Genomic DNA, 20,080 nt, shown 5'->3' with positions numbered 1-20,080 from the left:
CCGTGGCCATGCGATGCGATTAGATCCTAGATATAAAACTCCCAAGACTGGCGCCGTGTCGGCGCGTGACATGACATGCTATGCTCCCATATAGACTCACTCCTTGTGTGAGGATGAGTAATGACGAAGAAAAATGCCTTGGTAACGAAGTAGCCTACCCCATCCATGACTGCGCCCCCGTATGCAGCTATGTACTGTACGTATCCAAACGAAGAAAAGTCGTCATCATCATCCGCTCTAGACTGTTCACGAGGTGGCCTACACCACGACAGCTAGGGGTTCCATGCAATCGAAACAGGGGATGGTCGCCAGTAGACCAACAGAACACGAACATAAAAAGTACTCAGACACCGACCGCACCTTCTGGTCTGTTTCTTGACGGGATCTGGATCTCGCCCTCATCGTCATCCGAGCTATCGCCAGCCTGGGCAGCCTGGTCAATCATGCGCTCGATATCGGCGTCTGCTAGCCGCTGTCGCGGCCGGGAGGTACTGCCTAGTGCTGCGGGCAGTGACAGTTGTGGACGCAAGGCGCTGCCCGCAGAGAAGCTGGCGCTGCCATTGATTCGCCTCCTCATGGGGCCCCGAGACTGAGGAGAGTCCATGTCGACATCCATATCGCTTACTGTGGTCATGCCACTGGGGCTCTTTTCAAAGCCTACGCGTTTTTGTTGCACCGGGCGTTGTGAAGGCAGGCTCTTGCGTGGTTGGGAGCCGGGTAATGCGTGGCGGCCGGGCAGGGCCGAGGCCACTGACTGCGAGTAGTTGTGCTTCATGTTGGCCGAGTTTCCGGGGCTGCTCATGAAGATGAGAGACTCGATGGCGTCCTGCTCTCTAACGTTTTGGTGGGGTGAGAAGAGAATAGGGTCGACGAGTGGTGTCCTTCCTAACCTCTGGTTTGGTGTCGCGTTCAGGTTTTGCTGGCCTGGCGTGTGGGGTGACGCGCTGTGGGAGTGCGAGAGGAGGGTTGGAGTGTAGCGTGGGTTTGAATTACGACGAGGATTTTGAGAAGCCATAGATCGCGCAGGTTGGATCGGTGCGGGAGGAGCAAGCGTTGGACCATTCTGGACAGGAGCTGGAGGCGAGGCCGAGGTGTGGTTGGATCTTTGCCCTTCTTTCCAGAAGGATTCATACGTAGCAGGACTTGGGCCAGAGCTTGCCGTCGTGGCGGCACTGGCAGGTGCGTAGCGGGCCATGTTGGCGCGAGGGCTGGCCGAAGACTCTTGACGGCCATGTAATGTGGAATTGCTAGAGGTGGGAGAGGCGGCCTGGGAGACCATGTACTCGACCTCGTCTATCGAGCGAGATTGCCAGCCATGGTTCACCTTGTGCATGGCGTATGAGAGACGCGTCTTCAGGTCGCTCGACCACTGCAAAGCGTTAGCTACTTGGGGGTTTTGGTTGCATGTGATGCTGGGTAAACTTACATCGCCAATACTGCTGGCAGTCGTCGAGGCCGTGCTTACGGTGCTCGTGTTCCTGGAATGACTTATGCGGACGGGAGAGGTGTCTTCCTTGACCATGCCGTCGGCCATGCGTTTCCGCGATGTTGCGGCAGCGTCATTTTCAAGCAGCTTGTCCTGGGCGGCGGCGATATGGGACAGCTGGAGCAGCTGGGATTCCTGGCTGGAATTATGGCCGTTGGTATTCGCGCCTGGCATATCACCTTGGCTCGCTGGCGGGGTAAACACGGTGTCGGACTCGGCGGACGGGTTTGAATCTTGCGAATGGGCGGAGGGGACCGGTCGGGGCCCAGATTGATAGTCCTGGGAGGACGCGACGGAAGCAATTGGTGTCTTTGTTGCTGGCTGGACCTCTAGTGTGTGGGAGGTGTAGAGGGGTCGGGGGACGGGGATCTCTGGTTGTTGGTGTTGTGGGTGATTGCGGTGGACATGGTTGTGGTTGTGGTGGTGGTTCGCAGTCGCGTCGCCCGAGGTTGATTTGGCGGCGTCGGTGGGAAGCGCGTCGGTCGACTTGGTCTGCAGGCGGGCGGTCTCTGGCAGTGCATGACGAGCAGCTTTGTCTGGTAATGACCTCGCGTCGGACACGGCTGGGCCTGGGTGCATTTTGAAATGTTCTCGGTCGGAGTCGAGCAGGTGGCCCAGCCGGGGAGGGATCGAGGCAGAGTCCATGGCGGGCAGGGCAGACTGGACATGCGCCGCCGGATTATGTTGTTTCGTTGCAATAATAGGCGTCGTCGGCAGACGCGACTGGAGCAGACGTGTCAGCGGCGGGTGGCAGCGCCGGTAATAGAAGCTAGAGACGGCAGCGAGGCCGGGGCGGACGTGTGAGAGCTGCACGAGACGGAGAGGTGCGGTAGATTGAGGAGGAAGAAGAGAGGAGACGGAGGCCGGGTGGTTGCGACGATGCGGGTGTGCGATGTGTGGAAGTGTCGGTGGGCTGTGGTTGCATACGCGGACGACACTAAGCCGTGGGAGGTCGAAGCCAGTCACACACACACACACACACACACACACACACACCAGTGACCGGCCACACACATACACTGCCCAGGTGCCTGTATTGCCGCCGCAGTGATTATCATCGCGGGTGGGAGTACAGAGTCCAGTACCAGCTAACTAGTCAGTCACTCAGGGCACCCTCGCTTCAGTTATCAGGTGCCTAGACAGGTCGGTCCAGTGATGGTCGTACGGAAGCGCGGGGGAGGCAATTGGGTAGGTCCACGGTAGGTTCGACAGGGGGGAGAGCGGTTTACGCGGTCTTCCCATTCACTCAAGGTGCTGTGTCGCGTTTTTCTGCCCACAGGCGTGCTTTGTGTCGCCTGTGTCTCTCGGCTTTCCATTCCATCTCAGCAAGGTACCTTACCTAAGGTTACCATACATACGGCATGTACAGCGGGGTCCCCACCTTGGGCTACCTTACAATGAACAATGGACGGCCAGCTTCTTCTTCTGGCAGCGACCGACGACCCCTAAAAAACCGCACTTCGTCTCAATCTGCTATGGAACGCTGTATGGTTCGCTAAAGACCCCGTGGATAAGGTACCCAGGGAAAAAAGGCGGGAGAGCCCCAGCCACGTCAATCACTCTGCTGGGGGAATCCTCGGTCGGGGAGGGGCTCTCTTCATTTACTTGGTATCAACAACAAACATTCACTGCCCAGAAGAGGAGCAGGCCGGAAACACGCGGTAAGATGGACTCGGGAGGCTGATGTCAGAGGAAGAAACCTGACAGCCGCAGACCACCTTTGCTGCAGCGTAAGACAGACACCCAACACCTGTTGGTACCTCCCTAAACCAAAAAAGAAGGCAACAGAAAAAAAAGAAAAAAAAAGTCGCATCTGCACTGCGGCCCTGCGACACGCCCGGCTGCCGCTCGGCCTGACTCAGCAGGTCAAAGACACGTAGTCACGTGAGATACGTACCCTTTCATCACGAATATGTACCTCGGTACCTTACCCTTCCCTCACTCGACGGCCCGCTTCTGCTCTCGACACTCGACCTTCAGGGCTCTCCTCACCGCTGCCCACCAGTTTATGTACGACAACGACCATGTTTGCTTTTCCCGCCATCGACTGCTGTTCCTGGTCTTCCGAGTCTCCATGATTGGATCAACTCGCAAGAACCCCTGGATATCATTCGACCGGCCGTGCGTCTAGTCTCCTAGAATGAAGCCATCGCGAACTGCCCCGTGTTGCTGCCCAAGGCCTGCCTGCTTGCTGGCCATGTTAAGACCAATCCTTCCAGCGCTGTCGTACAAATCTGGGCAGGAACTGCACCCCGCTATCCGCACCCGCACCCGCACCCGCATGTCTCATGTCTTGTCTATTGTTCGTCTATCATTGACCCGCTACTCCTGATTTCCATGCAATCAACCGTCGCCACCCTCTAACAATGCCTTGTTCTGCGCCGTCATGACACGCTGAGGAATGTCGCCTCATGCCAGAATTAACTAGACGTCTCATCTATCAAACGTTCTGGTCCAACCGTCTGTTCCCTCTGCCCATCATTATTCGGCATCAAGCCACTGCCACTGCCAGCTTGCCCCTTAGCCACAGGCGGGCTCATCAGCCGTGACAGCATGTCCGTGGGCACCTCCGTCTAGAATCACCGCTTCGTTGTCGTTAAAATCGTCTTGCACTCTCCTCCACTGTGTCTTTCTATCCTTCCGTCCCTCGAGCTGGCTGCCCTTGCCCTTGGCATCCCACACAGGTTTGATCAGCGCCCCGAGCAAAGGGTTGTGGCTGAATGCACCACCTCCTCCGCCTTGCCGCTGCCCAACGCCTGCATTCTCGTCCACAACCTCGTGGACAATAACGTCCTCTTCATCCGGCGTCGTTGGCCGTTCTACCGCCGCCATCTTCCTCACCACCTTGCCCTTGACCACGTCAATGCTGACGACTTGCCGGCGCTTCTCGTACTCGGGCCTGGCGTTCCATTCAATCTCGCGCAAAACCTTCTGTTGTCTCTTGAGCTCCCGAGCTCTCTCCTCCGGCGTCGACCAGATGTTGCCTCCTGCGCCAGCCATAGCACCCGAAACGTCAAAGTCTGCTGCCTCGTCTCTGACAGTCGTTCTCCGCGCATTCTGGGCCTGGAAGTTCAACAGCTTATCGCGGTGCTCCCGCGCCTTGGCTTCCGCCTCGGACATTTTGTTCTGGCTGAAGGGCGCCGGCTTCTTGCTGACGTCAGGACGCTTGTGAGCCTCGCGGTCCGCCGCCATGCGCTCCCGACCTCTCTCGGCCTTGAGCTCCTTGATCATCCCTTGCACATCCTCTGACGACAAGAGAGGTGCGCCGCAGTAGGTGCATGGTCCTAGCCCTTCCTTGACGCAAATAACCTTGCCACAGGACAGGCAGTTGGGGGCGGCAGTCTGGAGCGGATGTCTGGTAGCCACACAGTTGCATCTCCTGGCTTTCGGGTCATCACCCAGGGAAGGATTCGTTGTGATTTCCAGAGAGCGAATGGCTGCGTCCAGGTCGTTCAGGGCCGTCGACGCGCCGGCCATGGGGGTCCCGCCAGCAATCGAGATCTTTGTTGTGGTTTGTTTTGTCGACGGCTTCGGTGTCGAAGATCGTGACACGGGATTTGACTTTGGCTTCGCTTTGACGTCAGATATCAGGTATCCTCCGGCAGTCCTTTGCTGTTGTGGAGGCGGAGTTGCGCTCTTCTGCGGTTGTTGCTTGAAGCTTGCTGATGCGCTGCCGCTCCCTTCCCCAGCTTGGTTGGGCTTCTTGCCGCCATAGTAGTCTTCCTCTAAATCCTTCTTCGTGTAGCTAGTGCCGGCAAGCGGTGGGAAGGCCTCAACCTTTCTTGCGACTGGCGTGTGGATGTTCGGCTGCTTCTTCTTCTTCTTCGGCCCAGACGTCCTTGGCGCTGGTTCGGCAGGGCCAGCGCTGTTCGATGCGGCTGCGGGTGGTGATTCTTTCTTCGTGTCTTTTCGCCTAGAATTGAACGAGGAAATGAACTCGACAGCTTGCGGTGAGTCGCCCAGCAGGTCGTTGAAATGCGCTGCGGCCTCGGCCTTGGATAAGGTGGACGCATAGTCGAGCATCTGCTTCAGCTCATCCTCCGGCAGAGGCAAAAGCCGGGAGAGCTGGGCTATCGACATGTCGGCGGTCGTAATTGTGTCGCGGTGGCCGTCGAGGTGATGTGTCGGGGAGGTGATGTCGTGGGATGTGATGTCTGTCGCAGCAATCAAAGTGGTGATGAAATGAAAGAGACCCCAGGGAGCTGGATTTGACTGGCGGGGCTTTTTCCTGGTTCAGGTGCTCCTGGAGCTAGCGCCACAGCTCCCCCGCGATGACAGCAGCACAAGTCTAGTGGGGTCACCACCACTGTGGCTAGCCCACCCCGCCAAAGCTTCGCCGAATGACTCTTCGGCGTGTCATTGCTGGTTTTGCTGTCTCATTCTCAACTTGCTGGCAGCGGGCTTGGTTATGGGCAGGAATAACACAGAAAATTGATTTAATAGGTTGCTTCAAGCCTCACTTACTCCTGGATAGCAACAATATTTAGAGCACGCCAGGCTGCCAGCACTATTTACCTCATCGGGCGAGATAAGCTCTGCAATTGGACCTGCCAGCCACAGCTTTCACAGGTGAAGTAAGTTGTGTCGTCTGAACTCGCGAGCAGATCGACAGCCCAATTCAAACTTGGGGACCAGCTAGGAAAAGTGGTCGCTCTAGTAGAGGAATAATAGGTGGTCTCTAGACAAACCGCCCGCGATGATACCGCGCACGACTCACAAAGTCTGTCTGCGATGTAGATTCCGTCTTTTGCTTACCAGTTCAGGATTGTAGCCCAATGGCTTGGCCATTGGACATAAGACCATGGTCTCTGGCTTTCACGACATATGGCGAGTAACTCATGTCGGTGGACGTTTGATGTGCTACTGCTGTATGCCGGGGAATGCTGTGTACCGGGAGGTGCCAGTCGGAGACGGACGGAACCCCGGCTGCAAGGGGCGGCCCGAGAGACGGGCCATGAGGTCATGGACACGGCGCCGGTAGCGGACATTCACACAATTCTTTGGAGAAGGAGTATTTGAGTGTCTGCTTGCAGGTAGCATGCGCGAGTGAGACATTGGCTGAATTCTTCACTGGCAGTGGTTGCATCTGACAATCGGAAATCGAGGTCGTCGGAGACGGAAGGCCTTCACATGAAGCAAGCCGGTTCTCGTCGACAGTGTAACATGTTCTCCGACGCATGCTGGGACATCCCGGGACGGGTGGCAGACATGAGGCCAGCTTGCGTCCATCCGTCCACCGAGGTCAATTGGAGATTGGAGTAGCTGGGCTGTCCAGTTGCTGCTGCTGTGGTTGACCTCGGGTCGAGGGAACGCCATGTTTGGGGGCTGGCTATCAAGATGCAGCTGCAGCACCAGTAGATGGGCACGTGCTCGTGATCGCGCATCCCTCCATCCGACGGTTCCTTTGCATCATCTCTGAGTGCCTGGCTGCCGGCGAACAGTCGGGGATCATATGTCGGGGAATAAGCAGAGCAAGATGACCGACGCCGGCTCTTTGGGAGAATTGGGGGAGGTGATGGCGGTGGTAAAGGCAAGGAAGTTGAGGAAAAAGAACGTACCATCTCCGGCGTTTCCCCGGGGTGTTCCGGCACCCCGTGACGCTAGCCCCACATCGGGGTTAGATCCACATATTACCTCAGCATTGTTGGCCAGCGAGGTCACCGCATTCCCAGCTTGTTGCTCCACAACAAGTCAACAACCACTGAGCTGCGTCCAGTGGCCAGTGGAACTGGCTGCCCGGCGGCACCGTCCCATCTTTTTTTGCGCCCACCACACAAGCAACCAAGCCGCATCTTCCAGTCCCGGTGTGGTGTGTGTGGTGTCCAGTCCCTCGCCGTGCCAACTTATTTCGCGCGCCTCTAATTTTTTAACCTCTCCTCTGTCTTCCCTTCCTTTCCCTCCCATCCATCTACCAATTGTACCATCTACCCAACACCTCCCCCTCCGTCGCAAACATGTCTTTCGTCCAGCGCCGCATGTTCTCCGCTTCGGCGAGAAACGTAAGCACCGCCCAATCTTTTTCTTTATGCTGGAACACACATAGCTCCGCTGCATCCACCAAGGTGCCAGCTTGCCTCTCACTCCAAACTCCGAAAAGCCGACCTCGGGGCGCGGCATAGAGGGAGAGAGCTTGAAGCTTCGTGAACCATACACTGCCTGGTCCACAAACGTGCCTCCAGGAACACCAAGCATAGACTCAATGGCTGACATGATGCCTCCAAACAGCTCTCCAAGGTCACCGTCCTCGGTGCCGCTGGCGGTATTGGCCAGCCCCTCTCCCTGCTCATGAAGCTCAACCCCAGAGTCACCGAGCTTGCCCTCTACGACATCCGCGGAGGACCTGGTACGATCTCTTCCTCCTCAGCCTCGTTGCTTCCGCGTCCAATTGACTAACTCTCGCTCTCTCTCAGGTGTCGCCGCTGACATCTCCCACGTCAACACCAAGTCCAACGTCAAGGGCTACGACCCCACCGCCACCGGTCTCGCCAGCGCCCTCAAGGGCTCCGAGATCGTCCTCATCCCCGCCGGTGTCCCCCGCAAGCCCGGCATGACCCGTGACGACCTCTTCAACACCAACGCCTCCATCGTCCGTGACCTCGCCAAGGCTTGCGCCGAGTCCTGCCCCGACGCCAACATCCTCGTCATCTCCAACCCCGTCAACTCCACCGTCCCCATCGTCTCCGAGGTCTTCAAGGCCCGCGGCGTCTACAACCCCAAGCGCCTCTTCGGTGTCACCACCCTCGACGTCGTCCGCGCCTCCCGCTTCGTCTCCGAGATCAAGGGCTCTGACCCCAAGGACGAGAACATCACCGTCGTCGGCGGCCACTCCGGCGTCACCATCGTCCCCCTCTTCTCCCAGAGCAACCACCCCGACCTGAGCTCCAACGCCGAGCTCGTCAACCGCGTCCAGTTCGGCGGTGACGAGGTCGTCAAGGCCAAGGACGGCGCCGGCTCCGCCACCCTCTCCATGGCCTTCGCCGGTGCCCGCATGGCCGAGTCCCTCCTCCGCGCCGCCCAGGGCGAGAAGGGCGTCGTCGAGCCCACCTTTGTCGACTCTCCCCTCTACAAGGACCAGGGCATCGACTTCTTCTCCTCCAAGGTCGAGCTCGGCCCCAACGGTGTCGAGAAGATCCTGCCCCTCGGCAAGGTCGACGCCGCCGAGGAGAAGCTTCTCGAGGCCTGCTTCGCCGACCTCAAGAAGAACATCGCCAAGGGTGTCGCCTTCGTCGCCCAGAACCCCCCCAAATAAATTTGCCTTGTTTTGACCAAAGACCAAAACAAAACATAAAAACGGGGACAGAGATGTTGTAGTAGATGGATACACATGGTTGAGTAGGGTTGAAAAATTCAGCTCTCGGCCAGTTCTTGTCCCGACGAAGAAGTTCCAATTGCGTTCGTTGGGATGGTGTACGGCTGGGATAAGGGTAAAGATGGAGGCGCAAAAGTCGTTTCCAAATCCGTGGCATCGCCTTTAGGCCTGCCTACTGTACCATACAATTTTAAACATGCTTGACTTCATGACTACCCAACGTGTCCCTCCAGATGGTTCCCAATATGACGTACTTGTGTGACGTTCAATCTCATCACCATCGTCAAGTTCAAAATCGCCTGCCAGAATTTCACCGCATCTTGCTACACTCATGTCTATTTTAAGGAGGACAACATCGCTGATGAGATCTACGCCTGGCACAATCCTCCGACGTATGTCCCTCGTCTCATTAACAAGAATCGTTGCAATGAAGGCCCTTACTGGTTGCTGGGAGTCTTTGCCGGTGGCTTCGAAATGGGATCATTATCCTGCCACTCATCATGTCCCAGGGGTAGATTTGGAACAGAGGGTCAGAGACGAAGAGGGACAGAGACGAAGAGGGACAGAGATAGTAGTAGAGATAGAGACGGAGCGGGATGGAGACAGCTCAAGTACGGGTAGGAACGTGTGGTTTTACTCGTACGAGATTGAAGCGCATTACGTGTCATACGTGTGAATTCATGACTTTATATGCTGATGTCATCTCCCTATCATACAACGTCCATACATCTCGCTATCTAGACACCACCTTTTTTCTTCTAATTGACACGCGAGTACTGGTCTAATCTATCGTCGGCCCTGTCTCCAGGCCTCGAGTTGTTGACGGCGCTCCTCAACCTTGCGCTCGAACTCGGCCACCTTCTCCAGGCGCTTCTGCTCCTCCTCCTCGTCCTTCTTCTTCTGTTCGGCCTCCTTGCGAATTCTCTCACGCTCGAGCTGCTCCGGTCGGCGGGCAGCGATGTCACGGGGACGGTAGTCGGAGAAGAGGCGCTTGAGGACGACCTCGATGATCCAGCAAGCGGCATAGTCCAGAACCATAACGCCAGTCATGGTGGTCTTGAACTCCTCAGTGAAGGGCACAAGCTTCATCTGCTCGTTGATTTCGGGAATGAATTCCATCGAGCAGGAGAAGGCCAGGGCCGAAACACCGACAATGCCGTAGAACATACCCTTGTTCTCGCGAAGAGACTCACGGAAGGGGCGTCCCTGGTAGTTGATGGCGAAGGTGCTGATTTGCTGGATGAGCTGGAGCAGGTACACAGCGCTGTTCAACAGACTGGGAGCGAACTCGGCCTCAAGGTCAACGTCACCGGAGCGACTGATTTTTGTTAGTTACTGTTCTCCTACGCTGAGACATGAAGACTTACGGCTCAAGCTTGTCACAGAAGCGGGCAATGTAGATGAGAGTTACAACGTGGACAGCAAACTGTCCCAGGATAGATCCGATGATGTAGAAGTTGAAGATATTGGGCTGAGGACGCTCCTTGGACAGACCCTCAACAACACGGGCGCGAGAGATAGACAGGAAGCACACACTCATCAAGATACCGCTGATAGTGTACTGGCCATCACCAAACTTGATACCCTCGAGGTAGAGGACACTGAGACTGTAGGCGCTGATGAGGCAGTTGAGGGCGAGAATCTTGTACGTCTGGATGGTTGCGACGAGAGTGCAGCGACCCTGGCGGATGATGTTGGGGACGGCAATGACGTTACGAAGCTTGCTGGTGAAGGGAGCTGCCACAGAAGCGTCGCCGAGCTTGAGGGTGGGAGGCTCATCGTCTCCGCCCATCTCACTCTCCATCATCTGGGAAGTCATCTTATCGGCAAAGCTAGCGGCCTTGGCTTGAGCCTGCGCCTGACGAGCAGCCTTGGGGTCCTGATTGTTCAAAAGTTGCTGGGCACCCGGAGAGGTGACGGTCTCAATGGCGGAAACACCGTTGGTCTTCATCCACTCCTCGGGGCTAACGTTCTTCCTCTTAGCTTCGCGCTCGACAGCCTTGCTGAAGTGAGGGTTGCTAGGTCCAGGGGGGTAAAGATGGGCAATCATGACGGGAACAGGAGGAGCCGGCTGGTTGAAGCGCTTCATGAGGTCAACCTGCTTCTGGTAGATCTCCTTCATCTTCGTGTTGCGAGAATGCTCGGCAATACGAGTGAGGTCCTCAGGAGTGCCGTTAAGAAGAGCGATACCAATATGAGCCTGCTTGAGAGCGCCAACGTCGTTGGTTCCGTCACCAGCCATCAAAGTGTAGTATCCCATGTCACGGAGGCCAACCAGGATATCTTCCTTCTGCTTGGGAGAGACACGCGCATAGACCCAGGTATGGCGCAGAATCTCGTACCAGCCGACTTGGTCCTTGAACTTGGCGAGGGCGTAACCTGTGACACAGAGGTCGTAGGACTCGAGGATTTTCTTGTCGATAGGCTTGGACGGGTCAACCGGGATGCTGATCTTCTCATCAACGCTATGCCAGATGAGCTTATCGCCATCGGCGTTGTCCTCGGGGGCATCCAAAATCAAAACATCGCGGTCGACAATCTCTACGTCTCTGGCGACGTAAACGGCGGTAAGCGGGTTGTCTCCGGTAATCATAACAACGCGGTGGCTGCTCTCGTTGAGCATCTGCACAGCCTGCTTGGCATCATCCTTCAGGGGGCAAGAAAGAACCAAGAATCCAGCAAAAGTAAGTCCAGACTCGACGTTCTCACGCTTCAAGTCGTTGATCTTGCTGGCTCCCAACTCGTTATCAACGGTAAGCTGCTTGTAGGCAAGCGCGAGGACGCGGGAACCACGACGAGTAAAGTACTTGAAGGTCTCCTCGTAGTCGGCGGGAACAGTAGTCAGTCTTCTCTGGATGGTCTCGGGGGCGCCCTTGACAGCGACGAAAGTACCACGGATACGGTTGCCCTGCTTATCCGCACCGTTGACGGTAGCGACTGAGGCCTGTCGCTTGAGAGCCGAGGAAAACTGGAAGCGGCGCTTGATCTGAACAGTTCCGCTTACACCAGTAGTAGCGGCAGTAGTGGGCTTGCTGGCGAGAGTGTCGTTGCGGCCGACAGTCCATCCCAAAGAGGTCAGAGTAGCCTTTTCCATGGGGTCACCAACAACATCTCCCTCGTCAAGCTTGACAAGAGCGTGCGCGGTAGCGAGAACCAGGGTGGTATCCAGGCCGATCTCGTTGACAGGGGTCATGTGGGAGTGGGCGCCATCAGACTCGCGAGGGGTGCTAGTGCCCGAGTGTCCAAGGCCCAGACCAGCAATACCCTCAACAACCAGGTCCTCGCCGGTGAGAGTACCAGTCTTGTCAAAGCAAGCAACATCAATACGTCCGGCGTAGGGAATGCGGAAAGGCTCGGTGCAGAAGATAGCGAACTTGGCGAGGGCAGCCAAACTCGTGTTGACCGCCAGACTAAGCTCCATGGGCAACTCGGGGGGGACGACACTAGTGACGATCAAGACGCAGTCGAGCAGAAGCTTGGAGCGCTTGCGGTCCTTCTTAACACCCTCATCCCAGACATACCAGGAGGCGGCGATCGCGAAAATGAGGAGGAACAAGATGAAAAACAAAGCCTCAACGTTGTTGGCCGAGACGCGCTCGGTGGAGTAGATCATGGTGCGAACCAGGCTGCCCTGAGAAGTCTCGAAACCAGTCTTCTGCACGATGGCCATGGCGCCGTTGTCGGGAGGGGGAGGAACGCCAGAGGCAAGCTTGGGCTTCTCCTCATCAGGGTTGCCGTGGGTGATCTGAAGAACCTTGGTACCACCCCAGAGGAAAGCGTTCTTGTCCAGGGCTTCGGGCTCGAGGTTAGCATCGGCAGGGCGAAGCCGAATGGATTCCTTGAGGAGAGGAGTACTCTCGCCGGAAAGCATGGCCTCGTTGACAATGGCAGTTCCTTCAACAAGGAGCATATCGCATGCAACACCGCTGTCCTCCTTGGTGCGGCCAACGGAAACCAGATCGCCGGGAAGAAGCTTATCACTCTGGATCTCGGTCCACTTGCCCAGACGGTAGACGTAGACATCGTAAGGCTTGATGCTCATTCCACGGAACTCGTTAAGCGTCCGCTGACGCTGCCAGACGACGGTGCTCTCGAAGGCGACAAGCATGAACAGGGTGAAGAGGGAGTAGTACCAGTACTCATCGAGCATCCACAAGCCGACGCAGAAGATCTGGAAGACGAAGAAGGGGGCGACGGCGTGCTCCTTGAAAAGCTCGGTGAAGGTAGGAACGGGAATATCGAAAGCGTTGGGGCCATAGTGCTCCTCGATCCTCGTCAACTCCTCCTGCGTCGCGATACCCTTGGACTCCTGGTAGCGTGCGATTTTTGGCTTGGGCTCGAGGTCGATGTCGTAGGTGAGGGTTCGGAAGGTCTTCTCTTCGGGAACGTAGATGAAGCGTCGCTTCTGGAAGAGGAAAGAGGTGTTGATCTTGCCTCCGACCTACGGAAAGAGCAGCTGTCAGCGACTGCAACGAGAATGCAACACGGCGCGGGGCGTAGCGTCTTACCTTGTCGCGAACCAACTTGCAGATTTCGGCAGACCCGGCATTAGCGACGGGAATGATCTTGATGAGCTCGGCCTCGTCAATTGACTTGGCGCGGGTCGCGGTGAAGAGGGCCTGGAGGTTGACGCTCCAGTGGGTGCTCAACCAGAAGAGGGACTGGAAGGTGACGATAGTGCCGATCCACACAAAGGTCCATTCCTCGGATGCGATGTGCTTCTCGTAGAGTTCTTGGGTGAGGTAGTAGCGTAAAAAGATGGGCCAGATAATGGCAAAGGGCCAGACATAGGCGTGGAAGTGCGTTGGCAGGGGCTTCCACAGCTCAGCCAGCTTGATCTGGTTGTTGTCCACGAGGGGCGCCATCGTGAGCGAAAGCGCAACGCGCGGGACCAGACGTCAGGCGAAAAGGGAACAAAAGCTCGTGGTCGGTGTCAATCTAGTGTATAGAGGGCATCGAACAAGACAGAGACAAGAGACACCGGACGACGGCAAGGACGAGGACGACGACGAGGGACGAGGTCGGACGACGGCGGCGGCGGTGGGGTTGTTGATGAAGTAAGGTAGAGAAACGAGAGGATTTCTGGTTTCTGGTTATCTGTACTTTTTCGCGATGGCGAATTGGGAAGGCCCCTACTGCCCCCCGTACCTTCCTGGCAAGACAGCCTGTAATAAGCCTGGGTGGAAGGTGCAAGGATCCACGCACCTACCCCACGGGCTACTCTGACTGGCCACATCAGGCCAAAAGGGCCCTTAAAGTGACGCTACCACCACAGGTGCCTGCCCGGCCCCCAACGCACCTTCCAGATTCCGGATTTCTATGATGACTAAGCAGACGTTATCCGACCTCGGTGACAGCTCTAAGGTGAGGGTATCGCAGCTTCCTCAGGCAATAAGATCGCTGTGGTGTTAGTATAAGCACAGCAAGCTATACGCAGACAACTCATATACGCATTAGATAGTCAGTAATTATATAAGTAGGAGTCACTTTAAAGGTTAAATAATCATATGAGGGGGGTGAGATGATGAAGGTAGTGATATAGTAAAGCGAGAAGGACGATAAGAAAGTTAATACGAATTATGACAGAGAAGAGGGACGGCGAGGAAGGGGGACGACGAGGAAGGGGGACGACGAGGAAGGGGGACGACGAGGAAGGGGGACGACGAGGAAGGGGGACGACGAGGAAGGGGGACGACGAGGAAGGGGGACGACGAGGACGCCGAGGACAACGAAGACGGCAAACACGACAAAATCGATGAGCTCGGGTGGCGACAGAGGCGTAGAGTTCCATGAATGATTATGAGGTGGAAAAAAGAAAATTGTTTGTTAGGTATGTCTGTCTAGATGTTCTACTCATCATCTTCATCTACCCTTGGATATCATCGCCCTCGTCTCCATAACGCCTTCCAAATCATCGTATATCGTAACTCATTTTGACCACGACTAAATCTGTCGTTCAAGCCTTCTTCACTCATCACTCCTCTGCTACGCCTGCAATCACGCTCCTGCGGTTTGTCCGTCCCGCCATCCAGTCCTCTTGGGCGGCCTCTTGGCCCGACTTGGATGGCTTGATGTAATCGGCAATGCGTTTGGAGATGCTTCCCTGGTGCTTCAGGCCATTGTTGTCGCCTAGTGGCTGTCCGTACATGAAGTTGCGCTCGTCCTCGGCAGCCGTGGTCATCATACTCGCCCGCTTTCCAACCGAGTAATACGCACTGTCCCGCTTGCCGCTCTTTTGCGTGTTAGCTACGGCGCTTGGATTGGTTGAGACCGGATCCGGCTTGTATGCCGTGTACGGATTGTAGGTATTGTCACTGTATCCGTAATGACCGGAGCGGCGGGCGAGGTTGCGCCACATCTGTGCATGATGTTCACGCTCGGCGGCCTCAGCATCGGCTATGAATCGCTCGAAGTCCGTCATCTCCTTGCGAGGCTTCTCTTCGGCCTGCTCTTTGGAGTGTTGAGGCCGGCCATGTGAAGTCTTGTCCTGCGTGGCCTGTCGTGGTGGAGATGCCTGCTTCGGGACCTGTTGCGATGTCGGCTCTACCGTCTGTTGCTGCGCGTGACTTGGCGGATCAAAGGGAGCCTCCATTTCCACTGGCGACGCAGACTTGGGAGGCGTCAGGTCTCTTGCGTAAGGATCCGCAACCAGGTTGAAGCTGTGCCGTTGAGATGAACGTGGACGGGATGGAGGCTGCGCCTTCGCGGGTCCCTTGCCATTTGCCGATGAGGCATTCGAGTTGCTGTGCAGCAGCTGATGCTGTTGAGGCCGGTGATCGACGGCAGTGGGTTCTCTGGTGGTCACAACCTCAATCTCACTGCTCTTTACAATCTCAAGTCGGCGGTGCAGTTCCTGAGGAGACGGTCCGTCGAATTTGGAAGAGGACGATAGCTCTCGTGATCTGCGCTTCTCGGCCGACGGCGTACGGTTTCTCTGCTCCGGTGCGACCTGACGTTGAGGCTCGTCCTCCGAGGCTTCGGCAGTAATTGTGGCCAGGGGGCGAACGCCATTTTCGCCGTTGCCGAGAGAGAAGCTGTGGCGATGCTGGCGCGGCGGGTACGTTGTGCGCGAAAAGTCTGATGCCGCATGCTTTGGCACATACACCGGCCGAGACACCGGAGCGGGAGCAGTTGTTTCGGCATCGGCGTTGGCTGCGTTGTCGTCGCCAAAGTCGTTGGCCCCAGATCTAGACCAGAAACGCTTGCCGAAACTCGGCTTCGCGCGCAGCTTGGGTTGCGCAGACGGCGTTGAGGAAGACATGTGCTGCTGGTGTTGAGCCTGGGAAGACTGAGAATGCGGGTTGTACTTGTGTGGGGTGACGGCGCCAGTAACCTGGTTCGGGCTGGCTTTCGCTTGTTGGGGTTTCGCAACCTGTCGTAGGAAACGGGGGACAGACGAGGACGATGGGTTTCGGGCATCCGAGACAGTCTGGAACTCCTGTGTCTTGGTCGTGTCACCTAGCGTCTTTTGCGAAGCGTGGGACGCGGATAGTGGCATAGACTGTGCCTGCATTTCGTGGTCTGTGATCTCATCGGCATTGGCCAACGGATCAGACGAGTTGCTGTTCTCGTGGTCGGCTCCGGCAGACTGGCTCGTATTGTCGGCGCTCGTGGAAAGCGACCGCTTCTTATTGTTTTCGACGTCCTTGTCCTTAGGGGCCAATCGCCTGCGCATGAGGCGGCCCAGGATCCCTGTATCGTCTGCCGAAGACGTGGGAGCTTGTGACGACGTAGCACCGGGATCAACACTTGTCGCTGCATCCGAAGCAGGCGCGGCACGGGAGTCAATGTCTGTTGGAGGAGGCAGTTGCTCCTGCAACTCGGGCTGCTCATCAAGCCCTGGCAGCGGTGCAGCCATGCGACCGTTTTCGATGCGACCCTGGCCTTGGGTCTGGGCATGGGTGGCAGGGTTGGCAGGGGATTCTCCACGGAGGGTGTTCTGGGGATTGTGGAGTTGGGGACCACGTCGCATTGAGGATTGCATGGGTCCTGATGTTTGCTGCTGCTGATGCTGGGATGGCGGGGGTACTGGCTCAGCTTCGCTCTGTTGTTGCCGCGGTGTCTTCATTTGTCGTTTGCTGAACTTCCGAGTGAGAAACCGGCCGAGGGCTTCCTTAACACCGGTTGAGGGCTGGGTAGTAAGGGGGCTCGGTTGAGAGGGCGATGGCAGGTTTTCAGTCTCCTGTTGCTGTGCCTGTTGCTGGCGCTGAAAATGTGAATAAGACGGCGCTGATCCGAAAGATGCGCTTGCAGGCGCTATCATAGACAATGGTCGTGGTCGCTTGGTGGGAGCGGCGGCATCCAGCTTTTTGTTGATTTTCGACAACCGACGACCATTCGATGCTCCTGGCTGTGTTGCTTGGCCCTGGTCTTCTCCCTGCTCCCTATTTTCCGAGTCGTCCTCTTGCTGGTCCTCCAAGGTGACCGATATGGCTGCATCTGGCCGCCAACTCCACCGATTGTAAGACAGCCGGCGCGATGAGACACCACCCGCAGCGCCAGGCTGCACCTTTTTCTCGGCTGGGACACTGCCCTCGCACGAATCGGGATTGGTGGTGGGTGGGATCAGAGGCTCATTGCTGGCAACGGCATTCTCTCGGGCATGGGCTTTTCGCGGTGCTCCCGACCACGACCAGCGATTAGGATTGACCATTGCTATATATCCCGGCTTCTCGCCGCGAAGTGGCTGCCGTCCAGCTTGGTCTAAGGAAAACCTGTCAGTCCACGCCAACTCCTAGGATCCAATACATGGAAGGGTGCCCACCCTTTAATTTTCAGCTCAGCGCAGAGAGGAATCCTTCCTGCGTTGGTATTTGCCGAGCCGGCAAACGCAGCGCTGCACCAGCAGATTGAGGCTTGTCGGCAGGCTGGAAGGGGGGACCAAAGTGTGCTCCGAGGCGGCGAATCAGGAGAAGAAGACCGTGTAAGCAGCAAGCTGAGCTGGCAGCCGGGCGATTTGAGATGAGAGATGGCAGTCGGTAATGTGCCTGGTCCAACGACGGACAGAAACAGAGAAATGAAGGTATATGAGGACTCGGCGCATTATAATTATAAGGCGAATTTAGGCAGTTTTAGAGGCGCCTGCGCGGGCGGAGGCCATGACATGGAACGGCGGCACATCCACAAAACTGCAAGTACTTTTGAGGTACCCTTCCATGAAGCATCCATCACGTACCTTGGGCAGGCGCGGAGGCCAGATGCTCCTCCTCGCGCCGCCCCGGTCTTTTCATTCATTAGGTGTCTGCTATGTAAGCACAGTAACTTTGCTGATACTTGACGGTGCAAAGCAAAGTGGACGATCAGGATTGCTCGCTGGGCGACAAAGAAAGAGAACGCGAGTCCCGTGTGGTTGCTTAAGCTTTGACGTACTGTCTGTCTGAAGCGCGGCACAACAATAGAATCCGATCAACCAAACGTGTCTCCTGAAGCGTCCAGGCGGCGAGTTTCGGTAATTTGGGTGGCAGATGGACTACTCGCAAGCCAAAGCGCTATTCCGCGCGGGCCCGGATTAAGAGCCAACTGCACCAGCCCTGAGTCAAAGTGTTGATTAGCGTCTTCTCAGGAGAGCGTCACGAACTGTGACGACTATTGTTTTTTGTGTCCGCCATATTCTTGGGGTTCTTTTCGTTGTTCCGGCTGGCCGGGAGAATGATGGAGACAACGTCATATCAACACGGCCAGATTATTGCTCACACTGGTCATCTCGGGCCGCACAGATTCAAAGGCGAATGCTGGTGAATTTGCGGAGACGTCCGGGGATGAAGATGCTAGCCCCACGCAGGCTTCATCGGGCGGATGGACAAGCATTTCCGTGGCGGAGAGGGTGCGCCGCAGTAGACGCGGTGAGAGGGACTAAAAAGCCATGTTGTGGCCAGGAGTTGCGTGTCTGAGGCGGCTTACTGCATACCAGCCAAGGCCGGATATGGGCCATGATCGACCAATACAACGGCGACGATGTATGTTTGGTTTCCGGCAGTAGGCCAGGGACACGATGGCAGAGAGGAAGATTCAGACGGAAGGCGCCGTTTCAATGGCTCAATCCATCCCGAGTGTAATTGTCGAGACAGGCGTGTTGATTGGCCATTCACAGAGCAAGAGGCTTGTTTTGGAAGATAGACCTGGTGGGCGCGCGGGGTTTCTTTGTCAAAATCAGGCACATAGGGAGGCGCAAGTCCCGGGAGTCGATGGTTGCGAGATGCAAGATCCAAGCCCTGACCGTTGAGTGATGGGAGAGGAGACGAAGTTCTTTGTTTCCATGAGCTTGTCTTCTGTAACGCAAGTCCGGGGCGCAGTGTCTGACCCCAGACTCGTCTGAACATGCGCCGCAGTGGCTTCTGAACATGTCGATGAGGTAACTGGCTTGGGAAGGCAGCAGCCTCTCCCACAGCCAGTTTGCGAGAGGAGACGTTTGGCTGCTCCTGGTCGTGTCTCTTGATTTTGATCCAAAAAGGCAGAAAGCTTTGGCTAAGAGGGTGTCCTCCAACAGCACCATTGATAGGTGGCGCGCGACTATAGACATGGGGGGTGGATTGCGAGTGGCCGACTGTATGTCTGAATCAGCGGTGGACTGCCCGAAAGAGAGAGGCCACGTTCTGAAAGGGGAATAGAGCTTAGAGGGCGTCTTAGTCGGGTGGTCGCATCGGAAGACGAAGAACGAGTAAGGGCCGGTCTCAAGGGCGACTTTGAGCGGGGGAATCTCCCGACAAGCGCCGGTCTGAAAAATGATTTGGGAAGCCGTAAAGTGGGAGGAGAAACGGCTCAAACTCGTGTTCCTAAAGTAGGTGGATGAAGATTGAACGAAGCCGGGAGAGAAGAAGTCAAGCAGTCTGAATAAGGTGTCGGATTACCAGGAAGAACGAACGCTTGGTCCGTGGCCGTGAGGGGAGGAGGGGATTGAATCTCTTTCACAAGGTAGGTGTCGATCAAGATCGTCCCTTCCTTGCTCAGATGGAAGCAGCCAAGTCTTCCTTCCACCTCACCTTCAAGACCTTACCTAAGGCAAGGAAGGTGAGGGAGGAACTCTCGGTGAAGGAAGGAGCCGATTGCTGCTTCCTTCAATACCTAGGTAGGTTGGGCTCTGAGGGTGGTGCCTGCCCTCTGCCTGCCGGTGCTTGCGGAAGTCGCAGGTGCCAAGGGGGAACCTAAAAAAATTGAACTCGGACGAAATGGAAGTCGCGACGGGGGGTGTTGCATGGCTCAAAGGCGCCCTACGGTGGCAACTTCCCCAGGTTCACGCACTGCAACACCCCCTGCGCCAATCAACTGAGAGATGCGCAACGAGCATG

At 56.5% G+C, this 20,080-nt stretch overlaps 5 protein-coding genes across 5 annotated transcripts; 1 reads left to right on the top strand and 4 right to left on the bottom strand.

The window, feature by feature from the left end:
* Window positions 1-343: 343 nt before the first annotated feature.
* CGCS363_v003997 (uncharacterized protein) lies at window positions 344-2,131 on the bottom strand (the record flags this gene model as incomplete). Its single annotated transcript, XM_036635846.1, has 2 exons — window positions 344-1,369; window positions 1,427-2,131. The coding sequence occupies 2 exons, from the start codon at window positions 2,129-2,131 to the stop codon at window positions 344-346; spliced, it is 1,731 nt and encodes a 576-aa protein (XP_036498904.1).
* Window positions 2,132-4,006: 1,875 nt separating this feature from the next.
* Window positions 4,007-5,566, bottom strand: CGCS363_v003996 (Uncharacterized protein; the record flags this gene model as incomplete). The annotated part of the gene is made up of 1 exon (XM_036635845.1): window positions 4,007-5,566. One exon carries the CDS (start codon window positions 5,564-5,566, stop codon window positions 4,007-4,009), a length of 1,560 nt encoding a protein of 519 aa, XP_036498905.1.
* Window positions 5,567-7,440: 1,874 nt separating this feature from the next.
* CGCS363_v003995 (malate dehydrogenase) lies at window positions 7,441-8,735 on the top strand (the record flags this gene model as incomplete). Its single annotated transcript, XM_036635844.1, has 3 exons — window positions 7,441-7,485; window positions 7,712-7,829; window positions 7,897-8,735. 3 exons carry the CDS (start codon window positions 7,441-7,443, stop codon window positions 8,733-8,735), a joined length of 1,002 nt encoding a protein of 333 aa, XP_036498902.1.
* Window positions 8,736-9,581: 846 nt separating this feature from the next.
* On the bottom strand, window positions 9,582-13,660 carry SPF1 (Manganese-transporting ATPase 1; the record flags this gene model as incomplete). Its single annotated transcript, XM_036635843.1, has 3 exons — window positions 9,582-10,113; window positions 10,163-13,236; window positions 13,304-13,660. The coding sequence occupies 3 exons, from the start codon at window positions 13,658-13,660 to the stop codon at window positions 9,582-9,584; spliced, it is 3,963 nt and encodes a 1,320-aa protein (XP_036498903.1).
* Window positions 13,661-14,769: 1,109 nt separating this feature from the next.
* CGCS363_v003993 (uncharacterized protein) lies at window positions 14,770-17,448 on the bottom strand (the record flags this gene model as incomplete). Its single annotated transcript, XM_036635842.1, has 1 exon — window positions 14,770-17,448. One exon carries the CDS (start codon window positions 17,446-17,448, stop codon window positions 14,770-14,772), a length of 2,679 nt encoding a protein of 892 aa, XP_036498900.1.
* Window positions 17,449-20,080: the final 2,632 nt, after the last annotated feature.

This window comes from Colletotrichum siamense (assembly GCF_013390195.1).
Source record: "Colletotrichum siamense strain Cg363 chromosome Unknown KSG_Cg363_contig03, whole genome shotgun sequence".
NCBI lineage: Eukaryota > Fungi > Ascomycota > Sordariomycetes > Glomerellales > Glomerellaceae > Colletotrichum > Colletotrichum siamense.
This window is presented reverse-complemented; position numbering and strand designations above follow the sequence as displayed.